Here is a 25183-nt window from a genome sequence, read left to right as displayed (position 1 = left end):
GTCTCTCTCTCGACCTCTCTCTCTCCTTCTCCCGGTGTCTCTCTCTCGACCTCTCTCTCCTTCTCCCGGTGTCTCTCTCTCTCTCGACCTCTGAATGCTCGGCTATGAAAAGCCAACTGACACTTACTCCTGAGGTGCTGACCTGTTGCACCCTCTACAACCACTGTGATTATTATTTGACCCTGCTGGTCATCTATGAACGTTTGAACATCTTGAAGAACGATCTGGCCTTAATGGCCATGTACTCTTATAATTTCCACCGGGAACAGCCAGAGCCTGGTTCCTCTCTAGGTTTTGGCCTTTCTAGAGAGTTTTTCCTAGCCACTGTGCTTCTACATCTGCATTGCTTGCTGTTTAGGGTTTTAGGCTGGGTTTCCTTACAAGCCCTTTGTGTCATCTGCTGATGTAAATAGAGCTTTAGAAATACATTTGATTGATTGTCTTTGTTCATTTATCAAATACACGAACACCAAGAGCTGTTCTGATTGAATAACCACCGTTCTACTGTACAGTCTATGTTCACCTGAACTGGAGAAGGCAACCATCAGTGTACCAGTGGTGTAGAGACATCTGAGGGGAATACAGAGCAGAGGTAGATAAAGAGGTGTCACACAGTGGGTTATGGTCTGTTAAACTTTAGTCGTGACACATTTCTCAGTGGGTCAGAAGACAACCTCAATAAACCTGTAGAGCTAAGCTTAAAATATGCATACATATTCTACAACAACAATGACTGAGTAAACCAGGAATGGACCCTCACCTTCCCACCCCCTTTAGACTCAGTCACTCTCTCGCTCTCTGGTCTAGGCGACGGTCTAGGTATAAACTTACTGAAGAATTGTAATTAATTGACTATGTGTAAATAAAACTCTGTGGATGTCCTGGAAATACTGGTCAGAGGTCAGGACCTAGTTATATTCTTTAAATGTTGACATTGTAAGAATTATTTGCAATGGATATGCCATATATCACATTGTATATGGGTATATTGCCATCCTTACCTGACCAGGGCAGGAAAAACTCTGGGCCCTAGCAATGAAGCCTGGATTTCTGTAGTTGAAAAAAGACTCACATTCCCAGAAGCCTCGTTGCCATGGTGCCGAAGCGGTCGAAGATGAATCCGTTGGGAAGCGTGAGGAAGTTGTTCATAAAGGAGGTGACGGTGAAGACCAGGGAGAACTGTTCATCCTGTCCACTACAGTCTGAGAGAGAGATGGAGGGATGGGGAGAGAGATTAGGGATGATGAAGACCAGGGAGAACTGTTCATCCTGTCCACTACAGTCAGAGAGAGAGAGAGAGAGAGAGATGGATGGATGGATGAGGAGAGAGAGCGTGGGGAGGGGGGATGGGGCAGAGAGAGAGATATGGATGGATGAATGGATGGATGAGGAGAGAGAGCGTGGGGGAGGGGGGATGGGGCAGAGAGAGAGATATGGATGGATGGATGGATGAGGAGAGAGAGCGTGGGGGAGGGGGGATGGGGCAGAGAGAGAGATATGGATGGATGGATGAGGAGAGAGAGCGTGGGGGAGGGGGGATGGGGCAGAGAGAGATGGAGAAAGAGAGATGAGGAGAGAGAGCGTGGGGGAGGGGGGATGGGGCAGAGAGAGATGGATGGATGGATGAGGAGAGAGAGCGTGGGGGAGGGGGGATGGGGCAGAGAGATATGGATGGATGAGGAGAGAGAGCGTGGGGAGGGGGGATGGGGCAGAGAGAGATGGATGGATGAGGAGAGAGAGCGTGGGGGAGGGGGGATGGGGCAGAGAGAGATATGGATGGATGAGGAGAGAGAGCGTGGGGGAGGGGGGATGGGGCAGAGAGAGATATGGATGGATGAGGAGAGAGAGCGTGGGGGAGGGGGGATGGGGCAGAGAGAGATATGGATGGATGAGGAGAGAGAGCGTGGGGGAGGGGGGATGGGGCAGAGAGAGAGATGAATACAGAGAGAGATAGAAGTAGAGATCCAGGTCCTTCAGTTTTCTAGTATGAACTCCTCAGCTGTGCTTCATATTCTATTATATTCAAATCTATACTATTGTATTCTATGTCATATTGAACTGAATAGCATTGAACTACTCACCTGTTTCCACTGTACTGTTGGGTCCAGTAGTCAGATTGACACACAGGTCAGTGAAGTATCCGTCTGTCTTCAGGACGAAGACCAGCGATGCCCAGCCGAAGACCACGCCGGCAAAACACAGACACTCCACCAGCCCTGTGGCCAGGGTCAGCCTGTACCGCAACCCCACTCCACCCCCACCGCATCCCAGCATCCTCCCTGATTAACAGGCTGGCTGACTGGCTGGCTGACTGAGTCCTTGCTCTGACTGGCTGGCTGCCTGTTTAACTGTCACTTAAAGGACTGTTCTTGTTGTCTTATTAATGTGGGGTTAGTGGGTGACTGTATTCAAAGAGACCCTTTTTCTATCCTCTGACTCGTCTTACTTTTCTATACGCCCTCCCTCGCTCTCTCCCTCGCTCTCTCAATCTCCCTTGCTCTCTCCCTTGCTCTCTCTCTCCCTTGCTCTCTCCCTCGCTCTCTCCCTTGCTCTCTCTCTCTCCCTCTCTCGCTCTCTCCCTCCCTCGCTCTCTCTCTCCCTCTCTCTATCCTTTATGTCCCTCTTGATAGTTGTTTTGAGTATTTGAGAGTGTCTGGCTGAAAATTAGCTGTATCACTAGAAAGAAGTGCTGGGTGGGAGAGATAAGACGTGGCATTCCAATTCAAACGGCACTTATCAGAAAATATACGGGTTAACTCCCCTTCTCAACAAGTTTTTTAAATGTATTTTTTAGGATGGAAGACTTGTGTTGCTCTGGATAAGAGCCTCTGTTAAACGACCTAAATGTAAATCTAAATGTAGAAGAACATTAGACTGTCTATAGAATGACTTGCAGTATCAGAAGAAGTTACAGATGACACGTTTTATGACACGTTTCAAACAACTCATTCTTGAAGTGGTAGTGGTGGCCGCAGTAGAATTTGAGATCATAGCACACTAACACGAGTTGTCAAAATAGTAGGCCTAGTGGTTAAACCCACGAGGAGTGTGACGTTCCTCAACCTGCAGTGTAAACTGATGAACGGTTGCTCTAATAGCCCCTCTAGTAGATGTGTTTCTCTTCCTCTTTCTTTCTCACTTCCTCTCCTTTCCGCCCACTTTGTTCCACTTTGTGTTTATTTCCCTCTCTTTTCTTCAGTGTGTAACTCATGACTTTTGTTCATTCCTTTGTTGCCATTTCATAAATGATCCTGTCATTTGCTTTGAGAGAGGCGATTGTTCATCTTCCCCCTAAAATATACAAGTAAAGAGGCATCACAACACGTGGCAAGTGTAATAATACAATAACAATTAATAATAAAAATACATAGTGCACATCAAACACTTTAAGGATAAATAATTATAATACAAGGTCGGAAATCGGAATAATACAGTCTAGGGACTATCGACTACGGTCTAAAGCGTAATAAATCCGCTTATGGTATGAGAATGTGCACTGAGCTAGAGCCTACAGTACAGTGCGGGAAGACTACAACAGACAGTACACTCGCCCTATAACGGTAAACCACATCAGATTAGCTACAGACTAATCCGCCATGCGGTCATTGCATTACTGTGTTTTCTTTGCGCGCAATCTATAGTATGGTGCCAAAACGCCTAACAATAGACAGTAAAATAGTTAGGTTATAGCGGGACGTTGGCCAGTATACGACACGGTGCTGTCATAAAACAATAAAAACGTGTATGGCTATGGTAGAGCAACTTTTATGACAATTATTACACTGGCCACAGTTCAACCATGCAGCATTGATCATAAATCGTAGGCTATGAAAACGATGCCATACATAGGCTGTAGCCTATATACCAGCCACTCACCTTGTTTAATGATCCCACTTAGTTTAATGTCGATCCTCTTGTTGATTTGTGGTAGAACTCTAAACAGAAACCTCGTCATTATGCGCAGGCGCCGCGATGTGCCTGTCCATTCGCTGTCTGTCTTTCCACCTGCGCTTCATGGTGCAAGCGTTGGCCAGGCATTGGGGACTTGGCTAAATGGCCATGTTGGAACCATGTCCATGGACCAAAATATGGTGGTGAGTGGTGAGTTGTCTCCAGTTGCTTATATCTAATTATCAACTGGGTGGTAGAGCCCTGAGTGCTAATTGGCTGAAAGCCATGGTATATTAGACATATACCAGGGGTATGACAAAACATTTATTTTTCCTGTTCTAATTACACTTGTAACCAGTTTATAACAGCAATAAGGCACCTCGGGGGTTTGTGGTATATGGCCAATATACCACGGCTAGGGGCTGTGTCCAGACACTCCGTGTTGTGCCTAAGAACAGCTCTGTGTGGGATTTCTGATGATAATGTCATTAATTGTAAAATGGAAATACAAACTTGGAATATGATTTGACAGCAATAATAAAATTCATCTTCTGGAATTAAAAAGTAACTTGACCAATGAAAGCAGCTCTCTCAACCATCAGCATTTTACTCAGAAACTGCCTAGCAACACAGCAGGCTACAATAAAGGCCAATCCACAGAACAGATGTCTACTGTATGTATTGAACTGTTGAATTGACGTGGAATCCCCCCTTTTAAAACTGGTTCAAGTCTTTCCACATAAAACTTTAGATCATATGTAAAACAAGAAGTCAATTACGTCACACACACACAGGGCACTTCCATCACATGTGTGTCTTCATGTGAGCTCGGAGGTGTGCGCCATGCGAGAAGTGGCGTCCACATAGTGCGCAGGCGAAGGGTCGGACCCCCGTGTGCAGCAGTTCATGCCTCCTCAGGTGACTGGGTCTGATGAAGCTCCGCCCACACATGGAACAGTGATGCGTCCTCTCTCTCGTGTGGTTGAGGGCGTGCCGCTTAAGGCAGCTGATGTAGGGGAAACCCTTCCCACAATGTTTGCATACGAACCTCCCCTCCTTCTCTTTACTGAGGGGAGCTCGAATTCTGACAGTCCCACCATTTCCTCTTTGGTCTCCATGGTGACCGGGCATGACGGTGACGGAGTGTTTCCCCGGGAACAATGCGTAATCGTCTGTGGTCGTTGTCGAGGAGGAAGTGTGTTGTTGTAGTTGGTTTTCTGACGAGTAGGTGAAAAATAGACCAGAGGTGTCTGTGTAGCCACCGTACCCCAGGTTCAGTGCTGCATACTCGGGGTACGTTTGGCCCAGATCCCCCTGGTCGACCCCCAGGCCTGGTTCTCCTCCCGGTAGTGGGTTGAGGTCTGGACATGGGCTCTCTGGCTCCCTCTTGAGGCAGATCTCAACTACTACAGGCTGTTCCATGTCAAGGCAGTGAGAGCTGCTACTGAGGTCATGGTCCAGAGTTCTATGTTCCAGTTCTATGTGGTGTCCCATAGTTCTATGTTCCACTTCTATGTTGTGTTCCATAGAGTCACTGAGCTCATCTCTACCCCCTGGTGGTGTACTCTGGAACCCCCAGTCCTCCTCAAAACTGCTCTGATCAGTGGGATGCGGTTGCCGGGCGACCAGTGGAGTGGTGGAACGCTCAGGAGCTTACATGTAGGAGAGGGGACAACACGGGATAGAAAACAGAAGGCAATGTCATCATCATCCTCACCACCACCATCATCATCATCACTACCACCACCACCAACCATGCAATATTGCATTTTGCTGGCTGGATGTTTGAACTTGGCCTTTTTTCCTCCCTCATTTCATTTAAGCTCTTTCCTTCTCTCTCGGTAGCTAGGTTTCCATCCAATTTAATGTGAATATTCTCAAATCTGCATAGAAAATATGTGCATTTTCCCACCAGTGGTGTGTTTCCACCAAACGGACTTGTTGCGGATTTAAAAACAGGATCTCAGTCTGGCTTTCAACTTAAAACAGTAGAATGCACAAGGTGCAACTTCTAAATTGGGTGGTACATTATCAGCTTTCCTCTTGTCATGTCAGTCATTGTGTAGCAGTATAACTTTAGACCGTCCCTCGCCCATACCCGGGCGCGAACCAGGGACCCTCTGCACACTTCAACAACAGTCACTCACGAAGCATCGTTTATCCATCGCTCCACAAAAGCCGCGGCTCTTGCAGAGCAAGGGGAACCACTACTTCAAGGTCTCAGAGCAAGTGACGTCACCGATTGAAACACTAACTAGCCGTTACACTTGCATACCTTAGAGAGCTATTTATAACTTGTCAGAAATGTCCAGATCAACTAAACATTTTTTTTGCTAGGTTTTTTAGCCCATAGATTTTGTTGGGTCACTCAAATATCACATTAATAGACATTAGACATGGCAAAATGTAAAGAATTGCAAGAAAATGACATTTAAAAACGGCAAAATATTCTCTGCACCCCATTACAAAATGTGTAGAATTGCTGGAAAAAAACTTTAAACCTAAATTATTATGGAGCTAGAATATTTGTCAAACGGCAGTCAAGCATCCCCAGAATCAGACCAATGATATTAATCGGAAAGGAGCAGCACAACCCTGAAGTTCATCATGTTATTTCATCTGTAGCCTAATAAACTGCATGATTTCCCGAGTCGTAGTGGGAGGACCACACACAACATATCATCACGTGACTCCAAGTTCACCTCGATATGACGGTTATAATTTCAATATTGGCGCAGAGGCGTTTCAATCCCAACTTCTCGCATAATTCATTTTACAGACAAAAAGGTCCCACCATGTCGAATGAACAAATGATCTGTTGGCATTTAGAAAATTGTACCGAAACTTCCTGTTTCCATCCATCGTGATAAAAAAAAAAGTTCGGTATGACTTTCCTTGTATAAAAACTGTTGATGGAAACGTGGTTTGTCTCTCTCACCATTCATCCTCAGTTCATTTGGAGCACCACATTCCCCTGGGACGTCCTCCTCCAGTCTCTCTTGTTTGATGGTACCTGGTTCAGCCGTCTTGTCTGTTACAGTGGTCTGTTAACGGACAGAGACGGTGATAGTGTTATCAATGCATTGTTAATGGGAGGCAAATTACATAAACACGTACTTGCGTGTATGCCTGCGTAATGCATTAATACCTTTACCCTATACTAGCCTATTAGCCTGTTTTTGACAATGTTTTATCAATCCTTATGTAAATTATTATACCTTATAATTCAGCTGTAAATAATATCAATGCCATGCCCACGATTAACTATTTTACTGCTGATAAAACAAAAGAGTGTAATGTGCGGCTACACTACCTCGTCCGTCCTTAGTCCCGCCCGCGCCGCGGGTCCATTACTCCACTCGCTGCTGCAACCCTGCTGCGTAAAGACTGGGTCGGGCTTGTGTTCTCTGTTGGTTTCTGCATGGAAAGAGAAGGGACCACATTACTTCATTTTCGACTGTCGATTTTAAATCACCAAGCATTTAAAACTAAATACATAAACACGTACGGGGCGGTAGGGAACCCCCGTTCCAAAGTCTCTCGCGCAGCACAGCGCCAACTCCGTCCCCGCCGTGTTCAATCGTAGATGTCCTTTTCCGGTGCCGGTTTTCAACTACTTTCAGCTTTTTCATCAGGATTTCGTTGTCGTGTTTTTTACGTGACAGTTCCCCACGTAAAAACGCGGAGTACTCGTCCACCAGTTTGGTTATCTCCGCCATGGCGGCGGTGGATAGAGCTTCCATGATGGACGACAACTGCGTCTGAAACATTACGGTCTCCGACATTCTAGCTAGAATAGCCTAGCTAGCTAGATATTGATAATGGCAAATTTTAAAGGGAAAAATAGCGATATTGAATTGTAATATGTTTAAACACTGTGGCCTGTAAGTGGACACCTGGTTGGGTAGTTTAAACCTCAGATCATAGCGGTTAACAAATCCCTGTTCCTGTGTCTACAATAATAATGCAACATGACGTGATGACGTCGCATTCAATTTACCGTAAGTACATGAGAGAGTTGCATTAATTTTGGGGGCGCATGCTGAGAACTGCTCTACAGGCTCGCCTAATATATAGGGTTAGGGTTATATATATATATATATAATATATATATATATATTATAAATTGTATTTATTTCACCTTTATTTAACTAGGCAAGTCAGTTAAGAACAAATTATTATTTACAATGACGGCCTACCCCTAAACCCTCCCCTAACCCAGAGGCCGCTGGGCCAACTGTGTATCGCCCTATGGGACTCCCGATCACGGCCGGTTGTGATACAGCCCGGGATCAAACCAGGGTCTGTAGTGACGCCTCTAGCACTGAGATGCAGTGCCTTAGACCGCTGCGTCACTTGGGAGCCACATATTTAACCCATTGTGATTGATATTTTGACCATTCAAACTTATCAATTAAACTATACTTTGGACTTTGTTGTTTCACAGTTTAGTTGTATTCTTTATTGCAATCAGACAGGTTAACACGCACATTACAGTAGGTCTTCACTTTGGTCACTGTCCTCCTTTGCCCTGCCTTGAACAGTCAGTGGCATTGTCCATGATGTAGTGTCAATTGTCCTGGATGCATCCCAACAGTCTAAAGATGCTTTCTCTCCTCGTCTCGTCTCCTTCACCTACATCGGACAAGTGAAAGCAAGATGGCGAAGGGAAGGCATCCTACAGAGGCACCTCTTTGTGCCCCAATGCACCCTATTCCCTAATATAGGGCACTACTTTTAACCAGGGCCCATCAAAAGTAATGTCTCATGTAGGGGATAGGGCACTATTTGGGACACAGACCCTGTTTTCCACCAATTTTATCAGATCAATGTTATCAAAGGAAAGGAGACAAGGAGAGGAAGCGACTTTAGACTATTGAGACGCACCACTACTGTTGTTGGTTGTCGTCACATCCCCACCAGCCTGTTGCACGTGACCTTTGACCCTTAGTTTGTCACTTCCTGTTCGGTCCTAGCCCTCCTCTGACTGGCTAGAGAGCGGCAGTGGAGGTGGACGTGGAGGGGGTGGATGAAGGTGAGGAGGGTCAGACCCACATTCACCTGGAGGAGAGGAGAGGTGGGAAGAAGAACACAAAGATGAGCCCCCCTTGTGCAGAGCCTGTGGTCTATCTGTTTCCCAAAACATCCTCTCCAGTACTCCAGCCATTCTACTTACTTAATGTATTACAGTTCTAGCACATCTGATTCCATCAATCTAGTCATCACCAAGCCACTCACTAGTTGAAACAGTTAGTTCTGGAATACACCAAATACGTAGAACAACAGTGGGTACTCGATGAGAGGCTTGGTAAACACTCAAAGGTATATAACCCTAGTTCATTACACAGGTATGAGGCCCCTACTGTTTTCTGTAGGAAAAATAAGTTGACTGACTGACTCACATAGATAGGGTTTCCATGCAGCCACTCTCTGATGAGGTGTAGAACAGGGAACTGGAGCAGCAGAACCACAGCTGACAGAGATGTTATCAGACCAGACAACTTACCAAAATGGCAGCCGGGAAACCTGGTGGGGAGACGAGAGGAAAAGAGACAGACGGATTAAACAAATGGATGACTAGTGGAGTTTTCTTTTGTTGAATTGAATTTATTTTGGGTAACAGACATATACAACAAACTGTACAATGTGGACCCAGAGGATATCACTTGAAAGTATTCATTAAAATGATTATTTCCAAAGTGGTCCTCGATGGTAAAAGCAATAGTAGAAATGGTGGTTGAGGTAGGGTTAAATTGTGGTGGTGGGGCTGGGGGTACTTTAGGATAGGAGACATAACACACACACACAGTGTGAACGTACGCGATGGTGAGGAAGGCTTGGTGTCCACCATAGATGAAGGCACTGTTGAGGACTTGCAGGATGAAGGTGAGGTACTGGAGAGGAAGGAGAGGAGAGGAGAAGCAGACGTAGAAGAGGAGGCACTGGAGGGAGGTGAGGAAGAGGGAGAGAGAAGAGGAGCGCAGGTCGGCTTCTTGCTTCGTCTCTCCTTTCGGGAGAGAAAGGGGGAGAGAGAAAGGAGAGTGTGTCAGAGAGAGGTGGAAGAGAGAGTGAGTGAATGAGGGAGGTGAGAGGAAGAGAGAGGAGGAGCACAGGTCGGCTTCTTGCTTCGTCTCCTTTGGGGAGAGAGAAGGGAGAGTGTGTCAGAGGGAGGCGGGAGAGAGGTGAGGGAGGGATGGGAAAGACAGAAAGAGGTAGGTGAGGATGAAACGTTGATTGAGATACTTATGACTTTCATTTTAACTGCTTGTTGCTTGGGTCTACTGTGTTTAAATAAATGGAGTCCATCTTTAACTACAGCTGTAAGCTTTTCCAGGACTTATTCACCATCTAAATCTACAAAGCATTACATGGGCTTGCTCCTACCTATTTTTCCGATTTGGTCCTGTCGTACATACCCACACCTACGCTATGGTCACAAGACGCAGGTCTCCTAATTGTCCCTAGAATTTCTAAGCAAACAGCTGGAGGAAGGGCTTTCTCCTATAGAGCTCCATTTTTATGGAATGGTCTGCCTACCCATGTGAAAGACGCAGACTCAGTCTCAACCTTTAAGTCTTTACTGAAAACTCATCTCTTCAGTGGGTCATATGATTGAGTGTAGTCTGGCCCAGGAGTGTGAAGGTGAACGAAAAGGTTCTGGAGCAACGAACCGCCCTTGCTGTCTCTGCCTGGCCGGTTCCCCTCTCTCCACTGGGATTCTCTGCCTCTAACCCTTTTACAGGGGCTGAGTCACTGGCTTACTGGTGCTCTTCCATGCCATCCCTAGGGGGGGTGCGTCACTTGAGTGGGTTGAGTCACTGACGTGATCTTCCTGTATGGGTTGGCGCCCCCTCCTTGGGTTGTGCCGTGGCGGAGATCTTTGTGGGCTATACTCTGCCTTGTCTCAGGATGGTAAGTTGGTGGTTGAAGATATCCCTCTAGTGGTGTGGGGGCTGTGCTTTGGCAAAGTGGGTGGGGTTATATCCTGCCTGTTTGGCCCTGTCCGGGGGTATCATCGGATGGGGCCACAGAGTCTCCTGACCCCTCATTTCTCAGCCTCCAGTATTTATGTTGCAGTAGTTTATGTGTCGGGGGGCTAGGGTCAGTCTGTTGTATCTGGAGTACTTCTCCTGTCTTATCCGGTGTCTTGTGTGAATTTAAGTATGCTCTCTCTAATTCTCTCTTTCTTTCTCTCTCTCGGAGGACCTGAGCCCTAGGACCATGCCTCAGGACTACCTAGCATGATGTCCACCTGGCCGTGCTGCTGCTCCAGTTTCAACTGTTCTGCCTGCGGCTATGGAACCCTGACCTGTTCACCGGACGTGCTATCTGTCCCAGACCTGCTGTTTTCAACTCTCAAGAGACAGCAGGAGCGGTAGAGATACTCTTAATGATCGGCTATGAAAAGCCAACTGACATTTACTCCTGAGGTGCTGACTTGCTGCACCCTTGACAGCTACTGTGATTATTATTATTTGACCATGCTGGTCATTTATGAACATTTGAACATCTTGGCCATGTTCTGTTATAATCTCCACCTGGCACAGCCAGAAGAGGACTGGCCACCCCACATAGCCTGGTTCCTCTCTAGGTTTCTTCCTATGTTTTGGCCTTTCTAGGGAGTTTTTCCTAGACACCGTGCTTCTACACCTGCATTGCTTGCTGTTTGGGGTTTTAGGCTGGGTTTCTGTACAGCACTTTGAGATATCAGCTGATGTACGAAGGGCTATAAAAATACATTTGATTTGATTTGAAATCAATAAATTTATCAACCAATCAACAGTTATCACAAAGTGCAACTGCAGATCCACAGCCAGCAGTCAGGCCAGACTACTTCACAAAATGGCCACCTAACGACACCTAATTAAGCAATAAGGCCCGAGGGGGTTTGAGGTATATGGTCAATATACCACGGCTAAGCGCTGTTCTTATACACGATGCAACGCAGAGTGCCTGTGTACAGCCTTTAGCCGTGGTATATTGGCCATGTACCACAAACCTGAGGTGCCTTATTGCTGTTATAAACTGGTTACCAACGTTATTAGAGTCGTAAAAATACAGGTTTTGTCATACCCATGGAATACGGTCTGATATATCACGGCTGTCTGCCAATCAGCATTCAGGGCTCAAACCAGCCAGTTTATAATATAAATGATATAATGTATGTAAACTTTGTTTAAACTTCATTGTCTGTATTCTGTCTCTAAATGTTGTCTATCACTAGCAGCACCATATCACCAGGTAACATTGTGACTGTGTGTTGTCGATCACTAGCAGCACCATATCACCAGGTAACATTGTGACTATGTGTTGTCTATCACTAGCAGCACCATATCACCAGGTAACATTGTGACTGTGTGTTGTCGATCACTAGCAGCACCATATCACCAGGTAACATTGTGACTGTGTGTTGTCGATCACTAGCAGCACCATATCACCAGGTAACATTGTGACTGTGTGTTGTCTATCACTAGCAGCATCATATCACCAGGTAACATTGTGACTATGTGTTGTCTATCACTAGCAGCACCATATCACCAGGTAACATTGTGACTATGTGTTGTCGATCACTAGCAGCACCATATCACCAGGTAACATTGTGACTATGTGTTGTCTATCACTAGCAGCACCATATCACCAGGTAACATTGTGACTATGTGTTGTCTATCACTAGCAGCACCATATCACCAGGTAACATTGTGACTGTGTGTTGTCGATCACTAGCAGCACCATATCACCAGGTAACATTGTGACTATGTGTTGTCGATCACTAGCAGCACCATATCACCAGGTAACATTGTGACTATGTGTTGTCGATCACTAGCAGCACCATATCACCAGGTAACATTGTGACTATGTGTTGTCGATCCCTAGCAGCACCATATCACCAGGTAACATTGTGACTATGTGTTGTCTATCACTAGCAGCACCATATCACCAGGTAACATTGTGACTGTGTGTAAATGTTGTCTATCAATACCATCTTATTCTAATGCCCACACTGTCACCTGCCCTTAACGTCTATGATGTCACCCACCTGGAGCCAGTGGCTTCCCCTTGTGTCTGTCCATGATGAGGCCATTCCAGGGACCACAGAGGACCCCACAGAGCTGGGTGAAGGCAAAGGCATTGGTGTACTGACTCACTGAAAGAAAGAGACAGAGACAGAGACAGAGGAGAGAGAGAGAGAGAGAGAGAAGGTGGGGGTAGAGATAGAGAGACAGAGACAGACAGAGAGAGAGAGAGAAGGTGGGGGTAGAGATAGAGAGACAGAGATAGACAGAGAGAGAGAGAGAAGGTGGGGGTAGAGATAGAGAATAAGAGACAGGCGGAGGAAGAGAGAGAGAGAGAAAAGAACAGCATTGATAACCACTAAATTAGAGAAGTAGTCTACACAGAGGCAGAAAAATAGCTGTATTTGTGTTTTTCTGTTATTTTTTACCCAAGGTCTGGTCTCTGTTGGCCAGCCGGTTGAGCATGGGGTTCACCGTGGCGATGAACAGGAAGTGACAGAACTGCATGACAGCCACCCAGACCAGGTGCCACAGGAAGAACCAGGACAGGACACAACTCCTAAAACTGGTAACTGAGAGAGAGAGAGAAGGAGGGGGGTGAAGGACAGAGAGAGAGAGAGGGGGGTGAAGGACAGAGAGAGAGATGAGTGGGGTGAAGGACAGAGAGAGAGAAGGAGTGGGGTGAAGGACACAGAGAGAGAGAGAGAGAGGGGTGAAGGACAGAGAGAGAGAGAGAGAGGGGTGAAGGACAGAGAGAGAGAGAGAGGGGTGAAGGACAGAGAGAGAGAGAGAGAGAGGGAGAGAGAGAGAGAGAGAGAGAGAAGGAGGGGGGTGAAGGACAGAGAGAGGAAGGGAGAGAGAGAGAGAATGAGGGGGTGAAGGACAGAGAGAGGGAGAGAGAGAGAAGGAGGGGTGAAGGACAGAGAGAGAGAGACAGAGAGAGAGAAGGTGTGGGGTGAAGGACAGAGAGAGAGGGAGAGAGAGAGAGAAGGAGGGGGTAAAGGACAGAGAGAGCGAGAAAAGGAGGGGGTGAAGGACAGAGAGAGGGAGAGAGAGAGAAGGAGGGGGGTGAAGGACAGAGAGAGAGAGAGAGAGAAGGAGGGGGGTGAAGGACAGAGAGAGAGGGAGACGGAGGAAGGGAGGAGGACAGAGAGAGAGAGAGACGGAGGACGGGAGGAGGACAGAGAGAGAGGGAGAAATGGAGGAAGGCAGGAGGACAGAGAGAGAGGGAGAAATGGAGGAAGGGAGGAGGACAGAGACTGGGTGTTGGTTAGGGCAATATTCTATGATGCTTGTGTGGCTGTATGAGGTGTCTGTGAGTGAATGACATTGCTCACTTTCTCAGTGCTTTTTAGTAACTTTTACAATATGTAGGACTATGTCATGCCAATAAAGCCCTTTATATTTATTTGAATTGACTGGGAAGACCAGGTTTCTTACCTCTCTCAGGCTGATCGGGTCTGGAAGGTCCTGCTTTGTCCTGCGACTGCAGCGGGGCACTCTCAGCCTTCTGTAACACAGCAATCTTCTGATATTTGGCATTCACATCTCCTTTTCTCTCTCCTCCTCCTCCGTCCCTTTCTCCTCTATCTCCCCCTCTCTCCCAACGCCGGCCACCGCAGCTCACCCTGTCACAAAGAGCTGAGTCAGAGTCACCGCTTTAAAATCATGGCGGCGACAGTCCTTTTTGGCTTCCATAGTGGTCGGTCACCATGGTGACTGTTAGTCTGGTTGTGTGGTGTGGTGGTGCATCGTGGGAGTCATAGTTCTTCTGACCCGTAAGCGTATCTGTCGGGGAGTGGGTAGGGGATGTGGGTCTTGGGCATGAGGAAGAACGTCCGGAAGACGTGGATGACGCTGCAGACGGAGAGAACGAGGAAGGAGGAGTGGAAAGAGACCCCTCTTTCATACAAAAACTTCAGAGAGAGAGAGAGAGAGAGAGAGGGAGGAAGAGGGAGAGGTTATATACAGCATGTATGAATCCTTTCTTCACCTCTTTTGATTATCAGTGATTACTTAAATCATTAATGTTTTTGCCTGAGCTAAGTTTGCATCTGTCACAATGGAATTAAGCAGTCAGTCAAAGGTCAGATTAAGGAGAAGCAAATCATTAATGACCGTTTGGATTCATGTTTCATCTAGAGGATGCTACATTTCAGTTGATGTAGTCCCTTCTGAAAACAGCAGGTGCTGACTGTGCAACAGTTCAAGTACCAGAAATCTGTCCCAAATTGAGGAATATTCAGGAAGTCAGAAGGTTTTCAACAGTATAAACCCTCATTAAACCTGTCCCAAATTGAGGAATATTCAGGAAGTCAGAAGGTTTTAAACAGTTCAGACCCTCATTAAATCTGTCCCACAATGAGGAATATTCAGGAAGTCAGGAGGTTTTCAACAGTATAAACCCTCATTAAACCTGTCCCACACTGAGGAATAGTCATAAGGAAACCTGTCCCACATTGAGGAATAGTCATAAGGAAGATGCTGTGTTACCTTGATGATGAGGAAGACAGCGGCGGAGGAGTCGAAGGCCCCGGCGTAGACCGATATGACCGTGGAACGGTGGCTGTCGAACAGGTTCCCCACCTTAAGAAGACAGAGGTACAGAGATGACCACTAGTTTACCATCTGTTGACCAAATGCATGTCATGACATAGAGATGACAGACTGTAGCTTTGAAAGAGACCAACTTGAGCATTGGTGGTGTAGAACAACATTCCAGATGTGATCAGGCACGAGATGGCAGGAAACAGCAACGCTGACTGCTCTGTGTGTGAGAGAGAGAAGCAGGGGGTGGGTGGGGTGGAGGGGGGGGGGGGGGGGGTGAGGACAAGGCAATAATTCTTAAAAAAAACAAAAAACGTCAATTAAAGACCGAAGGTCAAGACACGCTAACCGACATTTCAATATGTTATAAAAATACCTGGACTGGAGACAGTTATCAACAAGGTCCCCGTGGTGTACAGACATCTAGAAAAGAAGACACAGGCAGGGAGGGAGGGTGGTAGGGGCGAGGGAGGGTATGAGCATAGGTAGTTTTGTGATGGTTTGGTGTCATGATAACATTGATTTAGAGAAACAGTGCTTTTGGTTAGTATTCAGACCCCTTGGCTAACCACACAGCCTTATTCAAAAAATATATATATTTTAAATCCTCAGCAATCTACACACAATACCCCATAATGATGAAGTCAAAACAGGTTTTAGAAATAAAATAAATACCTTATTTGCATAAGTATTCAGACCCTTTGCTACGAGACTCGAAATTGAGCACCGGGTGTATCCTGTTTCCATTGATCATCCTTGAGATGTTTCTACAACTTGATTGGAGTCCACCTGTGGTAAATTAAATTGACTGGACATGATTTAGAAAGGCACACACCTGTCTATATAAGGTCCCACAGTTGACAGGTCATGTCAGAGTAAAAACCAAGCCATGACGTCGAAGGAATTGTCTGAAGAGCTCAGAGACAGGATTATGTCAAGGCACAGATCTGTGGAAGGGTACAAAGAAATTCTGCAGCATTAAAGTCCCCAAGAACACATTGGCCATCAATCTTAAATGGAAGAAGTTTGGAACCACTAAGACTCTTCCTAGAGTTGGCCGCCCGGGCCAAACTGAGTAATCGGGGGAGAAGGGCCTTGGTCAGGGAGGTGACCAAGAACCCAATGGTCACTCTGACAGAGCTCCAGAGTTCCTCTGTGAAGATGGGAGAATCTTTCAGAAGGACAACCATCTCTGCAGCACTCCACCAATTAGGCCATTATGGTAGAGTGGCCAGACGGAAACCACTCCTCAGTAAAAGGCACATGACATCCTGCTTGGAGTTTGCCAAAAGGCACCTAAAGACTCTCAGACCATGAGAAACAAAATGTTGGCCTGAATGCCAAGCGTCACATCTGTACGAAACCTGGCACCATCCCTACAGTGAAGCATGGTGGTGGCAGCATCATGCTGTGGGGATGTTTTTCAGGGGAAGGGACTGGGAGACCAGTCAGGATTGAGGGAAACCTGAACGGAGCAAAGTACAGAGAGATCCTTGATGAAAACCTGCTCCAGAGTGCTCATGACCTCAAACTGGGGCGAAGGTTCACCTTGCAACAGGACAATGACCCTAAGCACACAGCCAAGACAACGCAGGAGTGGCTTCGGAACAAGTCTCAATGTCATGAAGTGGCCCACACATGAATCTGATCGAAAATGTCTGAAGAGACCTGAAAAAAGCTGTGCCGCAATGCTCCCCATCCACCCTGACAGAGCTTGAGGATCTGCAGAGAAGAATGGGAGAAACTCCCCAAATACAGGTGTGCCAAGCTTGTAGCGACATACCAAAGAAGACTCAATGCTGTAATCAATGCCAAAGGTGCTTGAACAAAGTATTGAGAAAAGGTCTGAATAACTATGTAAATGTGATATCAGTTTTTTATTTTGAATAGATTAGCAAACATTTCCAAAAAACAGTTTTTGCTTTGTCATTATGGGGTATTGTGTGCAGATTGATGAGGGGGAAAAACAATGTAATACATTTTTGGAGTAAGTCTGTAACGTAACAAAATGTGGAAAATACCATCACCATTGTCATCATGTAAACAGCCCATCTATCTACCTCATCCCCATACTGTATTTATTTATCTTGCTCCTTTGCACCTTTGCTCCTTTGCACCCCAGTATCTCTACTTGCACATTCATCTTCTGCACATCTACCATTCCAGTGTTTAATTGCTATATTGTAATTACCTCACCACCATGGCCTATTTATTGCCTTACCTCCCTCATCTTACCTCATTTGCACTCACTGTATATAGACTTTTTGTTTTCTTTTGTTCTACTGTATTATTGACTATGTTTTGTTTATTCCATGTGTAACTGTGTTGTTGTATGTGTCGAATTGCTTTGCTTTTTCTTGGCCAGGTCGCAGTTGCAAATGAGAACTTGTTCTCAACTAGCCCACCTGGTTAAATAAAGGTGTTCTCAACTAGCCTACCTGGTTAAATAAAGGTGTTCTCAACTAGCCTACCTGGTTAAATAAAGGTGTTCTCAACTAGCCTACCTGGTTAAATAAAGGTGTTCTCAACTAGCCTACCTGGTTAAATAAAGGTGTTCTCAACTAGCCTACCTGGTTAAATAAAGGTGTTCTCAACTAGCCTACCTGGTTAAATAAAGGTGTTCTCAACTAGCCTACCTGGTTAAATAAAGGTGTTCTCAACTAGCCTACCTGGTTAAATAAAGGTGTTCTCAACTAGCCTACCTGGTTAAATAAAGGTGTTCTCAACTAGCCTACCTGGTTAAATAAAGGTGTTCTCAACTAGCCTACCTGGTTAAATAAAGGTGTTCTCAACTAGCCTACCTGGTTAAATAAAGGTGTTCTCAACTAGCCTACCTGGTTAAATAAAGGTGTTCCCAACTAGCCAACCTGGTTAAATAAAGGTGTTCTCAACTAGTCTACCTGGTTAAATAAAGGTGTTCTCAACTGGCCTACCTGGTTAAATAAAGGTGTTCTCAACTGGCCTACCTGGTTAAATAAAGGTGTTCTCAACTAGCCTACCTGGTTAAATAAAGGTGTTCTCAACTAGCCTACCTGGTTAAATAAAGGTGTTCTCAACTAGCCTACCTGGTTAAATAAAGGTGTTCTCAACTAGCCTACCTGGTTAAATAAAGGTGTTCTCAACTAGCCTACCTGGTTAAATAAAGGTGTTCCCAACTAGCCTACCTGGTTAAATAAAGGTGTTCTCAACTAGCCTACCTGGTTAAATAAAGGTGTTCTCAACTAGCCTACCTGGTTAAATAAAGGTGTTCTCAACTAGCCTACCTGGTTAAATAAAGGTGTTCTCAACTAGCCTACCTGGTTAAATAAAGGTGTTCTCAACTAGCCTACCTGGTTAAATAAAGGTGTTCTCAACTAGCCTACCTGGTTAAATAAAGGTGTTCTCAACTAGCCTACCTGGTTAAATAAAGGTGTTCTCAACTAGCCTACCTGGTTAAATAAAGGTGTTCTCAACTAGCCTACCTGGTTAAATAAAGGTGTTCTCAACTAGCCTACCTGGTTAAATAAAGGTGTTCCCAACTAGCCTACCTGGTTAAATAAAGGTGTTCTCAACTAGCCTACCTGGTTAAATAAAGGTGTTCTCAACTAGCCTACCTGGTTAAATAAAGGTGTTCCCAACTAGCCAACCTGGTTAAATAAAGGTGTTCTCAACTAGTCTACCTGGTTAAATAAAGGTGTTCTCAACTGGCCTACCTGGTTAAATAAAGGTGTTCTCAACTGGCCTACCTGGTTAAATAAAGGTGTTCTCAACTAGCCTACCTGGTTAAATAAAGGTGTTCTCAACTAGCCTACCTGGTTAAATAAAGGTGTTCTCAACTAGCCTACCTGGTTAAATAAAGGTGTTCTCAACTAGCCTACCTGGTTAAATAAAGGTGTTCTCAACTAGCCTACCTGGTTAAATAAAGGTGTTCCCAACTAGCCTACCTGGTTAAATAAAGGTGTTCTCAACTAGCCTACCTGGTTAAATAAAGGTGTTCTCAACTAGCCTACCTGGTTAAATAAAGGTGTTCTCAACTAGCCTACCTGGTTAAATAAAGGTGTTCTCAACTAGCCTACCTGGTTAAATAAAGGTGTTCTCAACTAGCCTACCTGGTTAAATAAAGGTGTTCTCAACTAGCCTACCTGGTTAAATAAAGGTGTTCTCAACTAGCCTACCTGGTTAAATAAAGGTGTTCTCAACTAGCCTACCTGGTTAAATAAAGGTGTTCTCAACTAGCCTACCTGGTTAAATAAAGGTGTTCTCAACTAGTCTACCTGGTTAAATAAAGGTGAAATTAAAAATTAAACAATTAAATCAAATCATTGTCAGCGGAAAAATCTATAAACACACCTGTCTGTATCTGAAATGACAGCCTGTAATGGGAAATTATTGGAGAAATGATTTTCTTGTATTTCATTTTCTGTTGATATGGATTGATATGTAATAAACATGATTTTATGTGCGGCAAGACGCAGACAGATGCTTTCCTTTGGGGAGGGAAACAGGAGTTAACCATGTTTAATTAACCCTGTTAGTCTATAATTATCGGTTGGAACTAAGTACTGACCCACTGGACAAAAAGTGGTTGAATCCATGTTGTTTCCACATCATTTCAAGCCAAATTATCGACGTAATGGACGTTGAATCAACGTGGAAAACGAATTGGATTTGACAAGTCTTCAACGTCAGACTATGTCATATATTGTCACCCCAAACGTTTTACTGAAATCCAACGACGTGGTGATTGTTTTGGTTTGTTATTGATTTAGCGTTGAATTCACGTCAGTTGACAACTCAACCAAATGTAAATGAAAACTAGACGTTGAACTGACGTCTGTGCCCAGTGGGGACGTCCCAACCTTTGACCTGTTTAACTGCCGGTATAAATGTCTGCTGGTGTTGAATGTGGTTCAGGTTTGGAACCAGACACACTGTGTCTCTGTGACACTGTGATTCTGTAGCAGCTGATGATGAGAATTCCTACAAGTCTCTCAGGCTGGTGTTTCCAGAATCTTCTGTGACAATGTGATTAACATTAGAAATGTTCTCTGCTTCTGTTCTGGAGGTTCTCCCTGAACTCTTGGAATAAACCAGATAGATTTTTGATAGATTTTTATCAACAACTGCTCTCCTTTTGGTTCACCTGGAAATTCATTTCACACCCTGTCCCAGTGCACTACTTTAGACCGGGGCTCATACTGTAGGTCTCTGGTCAACAGTAGGACACTAATAGGGAATAGGGTGCACTACTTTAGACCGGGGCTCATACTGTAGGTCTCTGGTCAACAGTAGGACACTAATAGGGAATAGGGTGCACTACTTTAGACCGGGGCTCATAGTGTAGGTCTCTGGTCAACAGTAGGACACTAATAGGGAATAGGGTGCTATTTCAGACAAAGCCATTGTTGTAAAAACGACACTCACCAGTTAGTTGACCCACCAAAAATAAATGATGGGCAGCATTACATTTTTTTTTTACAATAATAAAACATTCTCACGTGGCCAGGAGCCTGGTCGCCATGGTGCCGAAGTGGTCGAACAGGAAGCCCAGAGGAAAACGCAGGAAGTTCATGGAGAAGGAGGCGACGGTGAAGACCAGAGAGAACTGTTCATCTTGGCCACTACAGTCTGAGAGAGAGAGAGAGAGAGAGAGAGAGAGAGAGATGGTGGGATGTCGGAGAGAGAGAACTGTTCATCCTGTCTCCTGTCTACTACATTTTGAGACAGAGAAAGATGGAGGGCTGGGATTGGAGAGAGGGCGAGAAGGAAAGATGGATGGAGAGACCAGAGAGAACTGTTCATCCTGTCTACTGGTGTCTCAGAGAGAGAGGAGGGATGGGGGAGAGAGAGAACTGTTCATACTGTCTACTGGTGTCTCAGAGAGAGAGGAGGGATAGGGGAGAGAGCTTTTTGTGAGCTTCAGACGCTTTTGTGTGTGTGAGAAAGAGGTTGTGTGTGTGAGAAAGAGGTTGTGTGTGTGAGAGAGAGAAAGCGTGTGTGTGCGAGCTCATGACTCACCTGACTGTATGATGTTATCACCGGGCCGCTCCCCTGACAATGTGATAATGTCACCGGGGTCGGTGGCGTTGGCAGTGATGTCACAGAGGTCACTGAAGTAGCCGTCGTTCTTAAGGATGAACACCAGCGACGCCCAGCCGTACGCTATCCCCGAGAAACACAGGTTTTCAACGAATCCCGAGGCCACCGTCAAACTGTGGCGCAGCTTGGCCCCGCCCCCACATCCCAGCATGCTTGCTGCTGCCACTGCCGCTTACTTCCTGCTTCACTTTCGGGTTCCTCCTATGGGACTTTGTGTTGCTGGTCAGAGGGGTGGTGGTGAAGCTCGGTAGTAGTAGTGGTGGTGGGTCCCTCAATTTCTGACCACAGCATTGGTGCCCCCTTTCAGCCCCAGGGGTATTTTTGGAAAGTAAGAGGAGATGAGGCGGGACTAGTTCCAAAATATGAAGTACTAAAATAAATGAGGGCAGTGAACCCCACTGCAGCTAGTTTACCTCACACTTCACCGTGTTGATCTGCATTGACTAGAATTAGTAGAACATGAACACAAACTAGACCTTAGACCTTGAATAGAACTACTGACAGCCTGACTGCCTGTTAGAGAACACAGGTGAGTCCGTCATGTTTACTACAACCGTGTCCCAAACGGCATACTATTCCCTATATAGTGCACTACCTTTGACCAGCCCTGGCCCTGGTAGTGCACTTCAGTAAATAGGGAATAGGGTTCCATCAGGAACTCGGCAGGATTAAAAAGCCAGTATTAACCTTAACCTTTCTTTCACTACATCTGGCACTATAGCACTAGGTTCTCACACACAGTACACACAGTACACACAGTACACACAGTACACACGCACAGAGGGCACTGCTCCTGAAACTCTGTTACATAGTATTGCTATCTAACAGCAAATACACTGTTAACCCAGATACACTGGGCACAAAAGCAAACATACTCACAAGATGCATACTATGCACACACACACACACTCTACCTGTAGAAGGGCCAACAGTGGAAGCCTCTGTCGTCTTCTCTCTCAGAACACAGTGTTCATCGTAGTTCTCTGGTCTCTATAGTACCACATAGTTCTCTCTGTCTGCTCACTGGTTCAACTCATCTGACTTACTCACTGGTTCTAACTGGTTCACTGGTTGTAACTGGTTCACTGGTTCTAACTGGTTCACTGGTTCTAACTGGTTCACTGGTTCTAACTGTCTCACTGGTTCTAACTGATTCACTGGTTCTAACTGTCTCACTGGTTCTAACTGGTTCACTGGTTCTAACTGGTTCACTGGTTCAAACTGGTTCACTGGTTCTAACTGTCTCACTGGTTCTAACTGATTCACTAGTTCTAACTGGCTCACTGGTTCTAACCGGTTCACTGGTTCTAACTGATTCACTGGTTTAAATTGCTTGCCAATCAGTGGGGGCTGCCCCCCCCACCGATTGAAGCCAGGTTCCCAAAGTCCATGTTGTCGGCTGGAGAGAATGCCTCAGTGTGTTCCATGTTGGCTGGTGTCCCAGTTGGCAGTTTTATGCGGAGTCACTGTCTGAGGTTGTGTCCTGGTTGCAGCTATGTGCAGGCTGACACAGGAAAGGCCTGACCCTTTATCAGACACATTATTGGCAGTGGCTGGAGGGAGGGGGGCGGGGGCTTCAGTGTGTCAATCATCATCTACTTAGGCTCTCATTAGTTCATTGGAGTGCCTTGGCTCCTCCCAGTGGTGTGTCTGTCTGTGGCTGTACCGTCCTTATCCCCAAAGATCCTGCTCTAAGACACACATGCAGTTCCTCTGTCTGCCTTCACAACAGTCCAACCAGACCAGAGGAGTGCTGTGAGCTGTGACAAGGTCAGAGGTCGTCTCATCTACTAGCCGCTGTCAGAACTAACTGCTAACAGGTTACAAAGGTTTACGTTAGTTCTGTTTGTTTACCTCTAGCTCTGGTCCATAGCATCTGTTTGTTTACCTCTGGCTCTGGTCCATAGCATCTGTTTGTTTACCTCTGGCTCTGGTCCATAGCATCTGTTTGTTTACCTCTGGCTCTGGTCCATAGCATCTGTTTGTTTACCTCTAGCTCTGGTCCATAGCATCTGTTTGTTTACCTCAAGGTCTGGTCCATAGCATCTGTTTGTTTACCTCTAGCTCTGGTCCATAGCATCTGTTTGTTTACCTCTGGCTCTGGTCCATAGCATCTGTTTGTTTACCTCTGGCTCTGGTCCATAGCATCTGTTTGTTTACCTCTAGCTCTGGTCCATAGCATCTGTTTGTTTACCTCTGGCTCTGGTCCATAGCATCTGTTTGTTTACCTCTAGCTCTGGTCCATAGCATCTGTTTGTTTACCTCAAGGTCTGGTCCATAGCATCTGTTTGTTTACACCTAGCTCTGGTCCATAGCATCTGTTTGTTTACCTCTAGCTCTGGTCCATAGCATCTGTTTGTTTACACCTAGCTCTGGTCCATAGCATCTGTTTGTTTAAACCTAGCTCTGGTCCATAGCATCTGTTTGTTTACCTCTGGCTCTGGTCCATAGCATCTGTTTGTTTACCTCTGGCTCTGGTCCATAGCATATGTTTGTTTACCTCTGGCTCTGGTCCATAGCATCTGTTTGTTTACCTCTGGCTCTGGTCCATAGCATCTGTTTGTTTACCTCTGGCTCTGGTCCATAGCATCTGTTTTTTTACACCTAGCTCTGGTCCATAGCATCTGTTTGTTTACACCTAGCTCTGGTCCATAGCATCTGTTTGTTTACACCTAGCTCTGGTCCATAGCATCTGTTTGTTTACCTCTGGCTCTGGTCCATAGCATCTGTTTGTTTACACCTAGCTCTGGTCCATAGCATCTGTTTGTTTACACCTAGCTCTGGTCCATAGCATCTGTTTGTTTACACCTAGCTCTGGTCCATAGCATCTGTTTGTTTACCTCTAGCTCTGTGGGTTGAGGTATGTCCTCAAAAATGCCATCGTATTAACACATGAATCATTTACCACCACATAATCTTCATCTCAATAATTCTCCCACCTGCAAATCAAAATGTGTTTACACAAACACGCACGCACTCACACACCCCTGACGAAAAATATTGCAGTCAGAGTGTAGTATAACTGCAGTGTTCTGCCAACACTGCGTCCAAAATAAGTATTTTTTTAATGCAATAATTTTGCAGTGTAACTGCAGTTATCTATAATTACTGCCTCCAAAATACCAGTCGACTGCCGTTACTGCACTTATACTGCAGTTTCAAAACGGCAATCTTTTTTTGTCCGGGACATAAATGCATATTGCAACAATAACAGCTGTTGATAAGAGATGTCATGATCAATGGCATATACATTTGCAGTTTTGAAAAACATTTGGTTTGGAGTAGGCTACTGTAGGCCTCGTTGAAATCCTGCAGACAGGTCTTTGGAAACATCAGTAAAGCTAAATTAGCATCATGAAGGAGCCTAATAAATATTACCCTCCATATCGTCTCATTTGGTTTACGTTCAAATTCACATCACTAGGTTACATACATGAATAACCTACCTCGTTCTGATCTCTGTCAAATCGAACGGAGTAGGTCTAGACGATGGTTTGTGAGACATCGCTGTTTTTGTTCTTTAGGTAGGCCTAGGTTACAATATACAGTTGAAGTGGGAAGTTTACATACACTTAGATTTGAGTCATTATAACTTGTTTTTCAACCTCTCCACAAATGTCTTGTTAACAAACTATAGTTTTGGCAAGTCAGTT

General features: G+C 45.4%; 3 protein-coding genes across 7 annotated transcripts; all 3 read right to left on the bottom strand.

Moving 5' to 3' along the window:
* Positions 1–6: 6 nt before the first annotated feature.
* Positions 7–3941, bottom strand: LOC139374649 (equilibrative nucleobase transporter 1-like). Its single transcript, XM_071115699.1, has 4 exons — positions 3877–3941; positions 2082–3291; positions 1073–1202; positions 7–570 (listed from the first exon to the last, which is right to left on the bottom strand). Exons 2-4 carry the CDS (start codon positions 2272–2274, stop codon positions 378–380), a joined length of 516 nt encoding a protein of 171 aa, XP_070971800.1. The 5' UTR covers positions 2275–3291; positions 3877–3941; the 3' UTR covers positions 7–377.
* A 539-nt stretch (positions 3942–4480) lies between these two features.
* On the bottom strand, positions 4481–7869 carry LOC139374098 (uncharacterized). The gene is made up of 4 exons (XM_071115090.1): positions 7400–7869; positions 7205–7308; positions 6830–6935; positions 4481–5543 (listed from the first exon to the last, which is right to left on the bottom strand). The coding sequence occupies exons 1-4, from the start codon at positions 7674–7676 to the stop codon at positions 4696–4698; spliced, it is 1335 nt and encodes a 444-aa protein (XP_070971191.1). The 5' UTR covers positions 7677–7869; the 3' UTR covers positions 4481–4695.
* Positions 7870–8323: 454 nt separating this feature from the next.
* Positions 8324–23060, bottom strand: LOC139374641 (equilibrative nucleobase transporter 1-like). Of its 5 annotated transcripts, none has more exons than XM_071115679.1 (14): positions 22445–23036; positions 21707–21879; positions 21450–21593; positions 20930–21059; positions 15829–15875; positions 15596–15672; positions 15399–15491; positions 14682–14821; positions 14346–14533; positions 13334–13477; positions 12929–13036; positions 9712–9898; positions 9294–9417; positions 8324–8952 (listed from the first exon to the last, which is right to left on the bottom strand). In XM_071115679.1, exons 4-14 carry the CDS (start codon positions 21001–21003, stop codon positions 8839–8841), a joined length of 1296 nt encoding a protein of 431 aa, XP_070971780.1. In that variant the 5' UTR covers positions 21004–21059; positions 21450–21593; positions 21707–21879; positions 22445–23036; the 3' UTR covers positions 8324–8838. The 5 variants fall into 5 exon arrangements, with proteins under 5 accessions (XP_070971780.1, XP_070971779.1, XP_070971777.1 ...); XM_071115678.1 differs by having other exon boundaries at positions 21707–21830; positions 22445–23029; XM_071115676.1 differs by having other exon boundaries at positions 21450–21830; positions 22445–23060.
* Positions 23061–25183: the final 2123 nt, after the last annotated feature.

This window comes from Oncorhynchus clarkii, chromosome 19, assembly GCF_045791955.1.
Source record: "Oncorhynchus clarkii lewisi isolate Uvic-CL-2024 chromosome 19, UVic_Ocla_1.0, whole genome shotgun sequence".
Lineage (NCBI taxonomy): Eukaryota > Metazoa > Chordata > Actinopteri > Salmoniformes > Salmonidae > Oncorhynchus > Oncorhynchus clarkii.
Note: the sequence above shows the minus strand (reverse complement) of the source record. Positions and strands in the feature narration are given on the sequence as shown.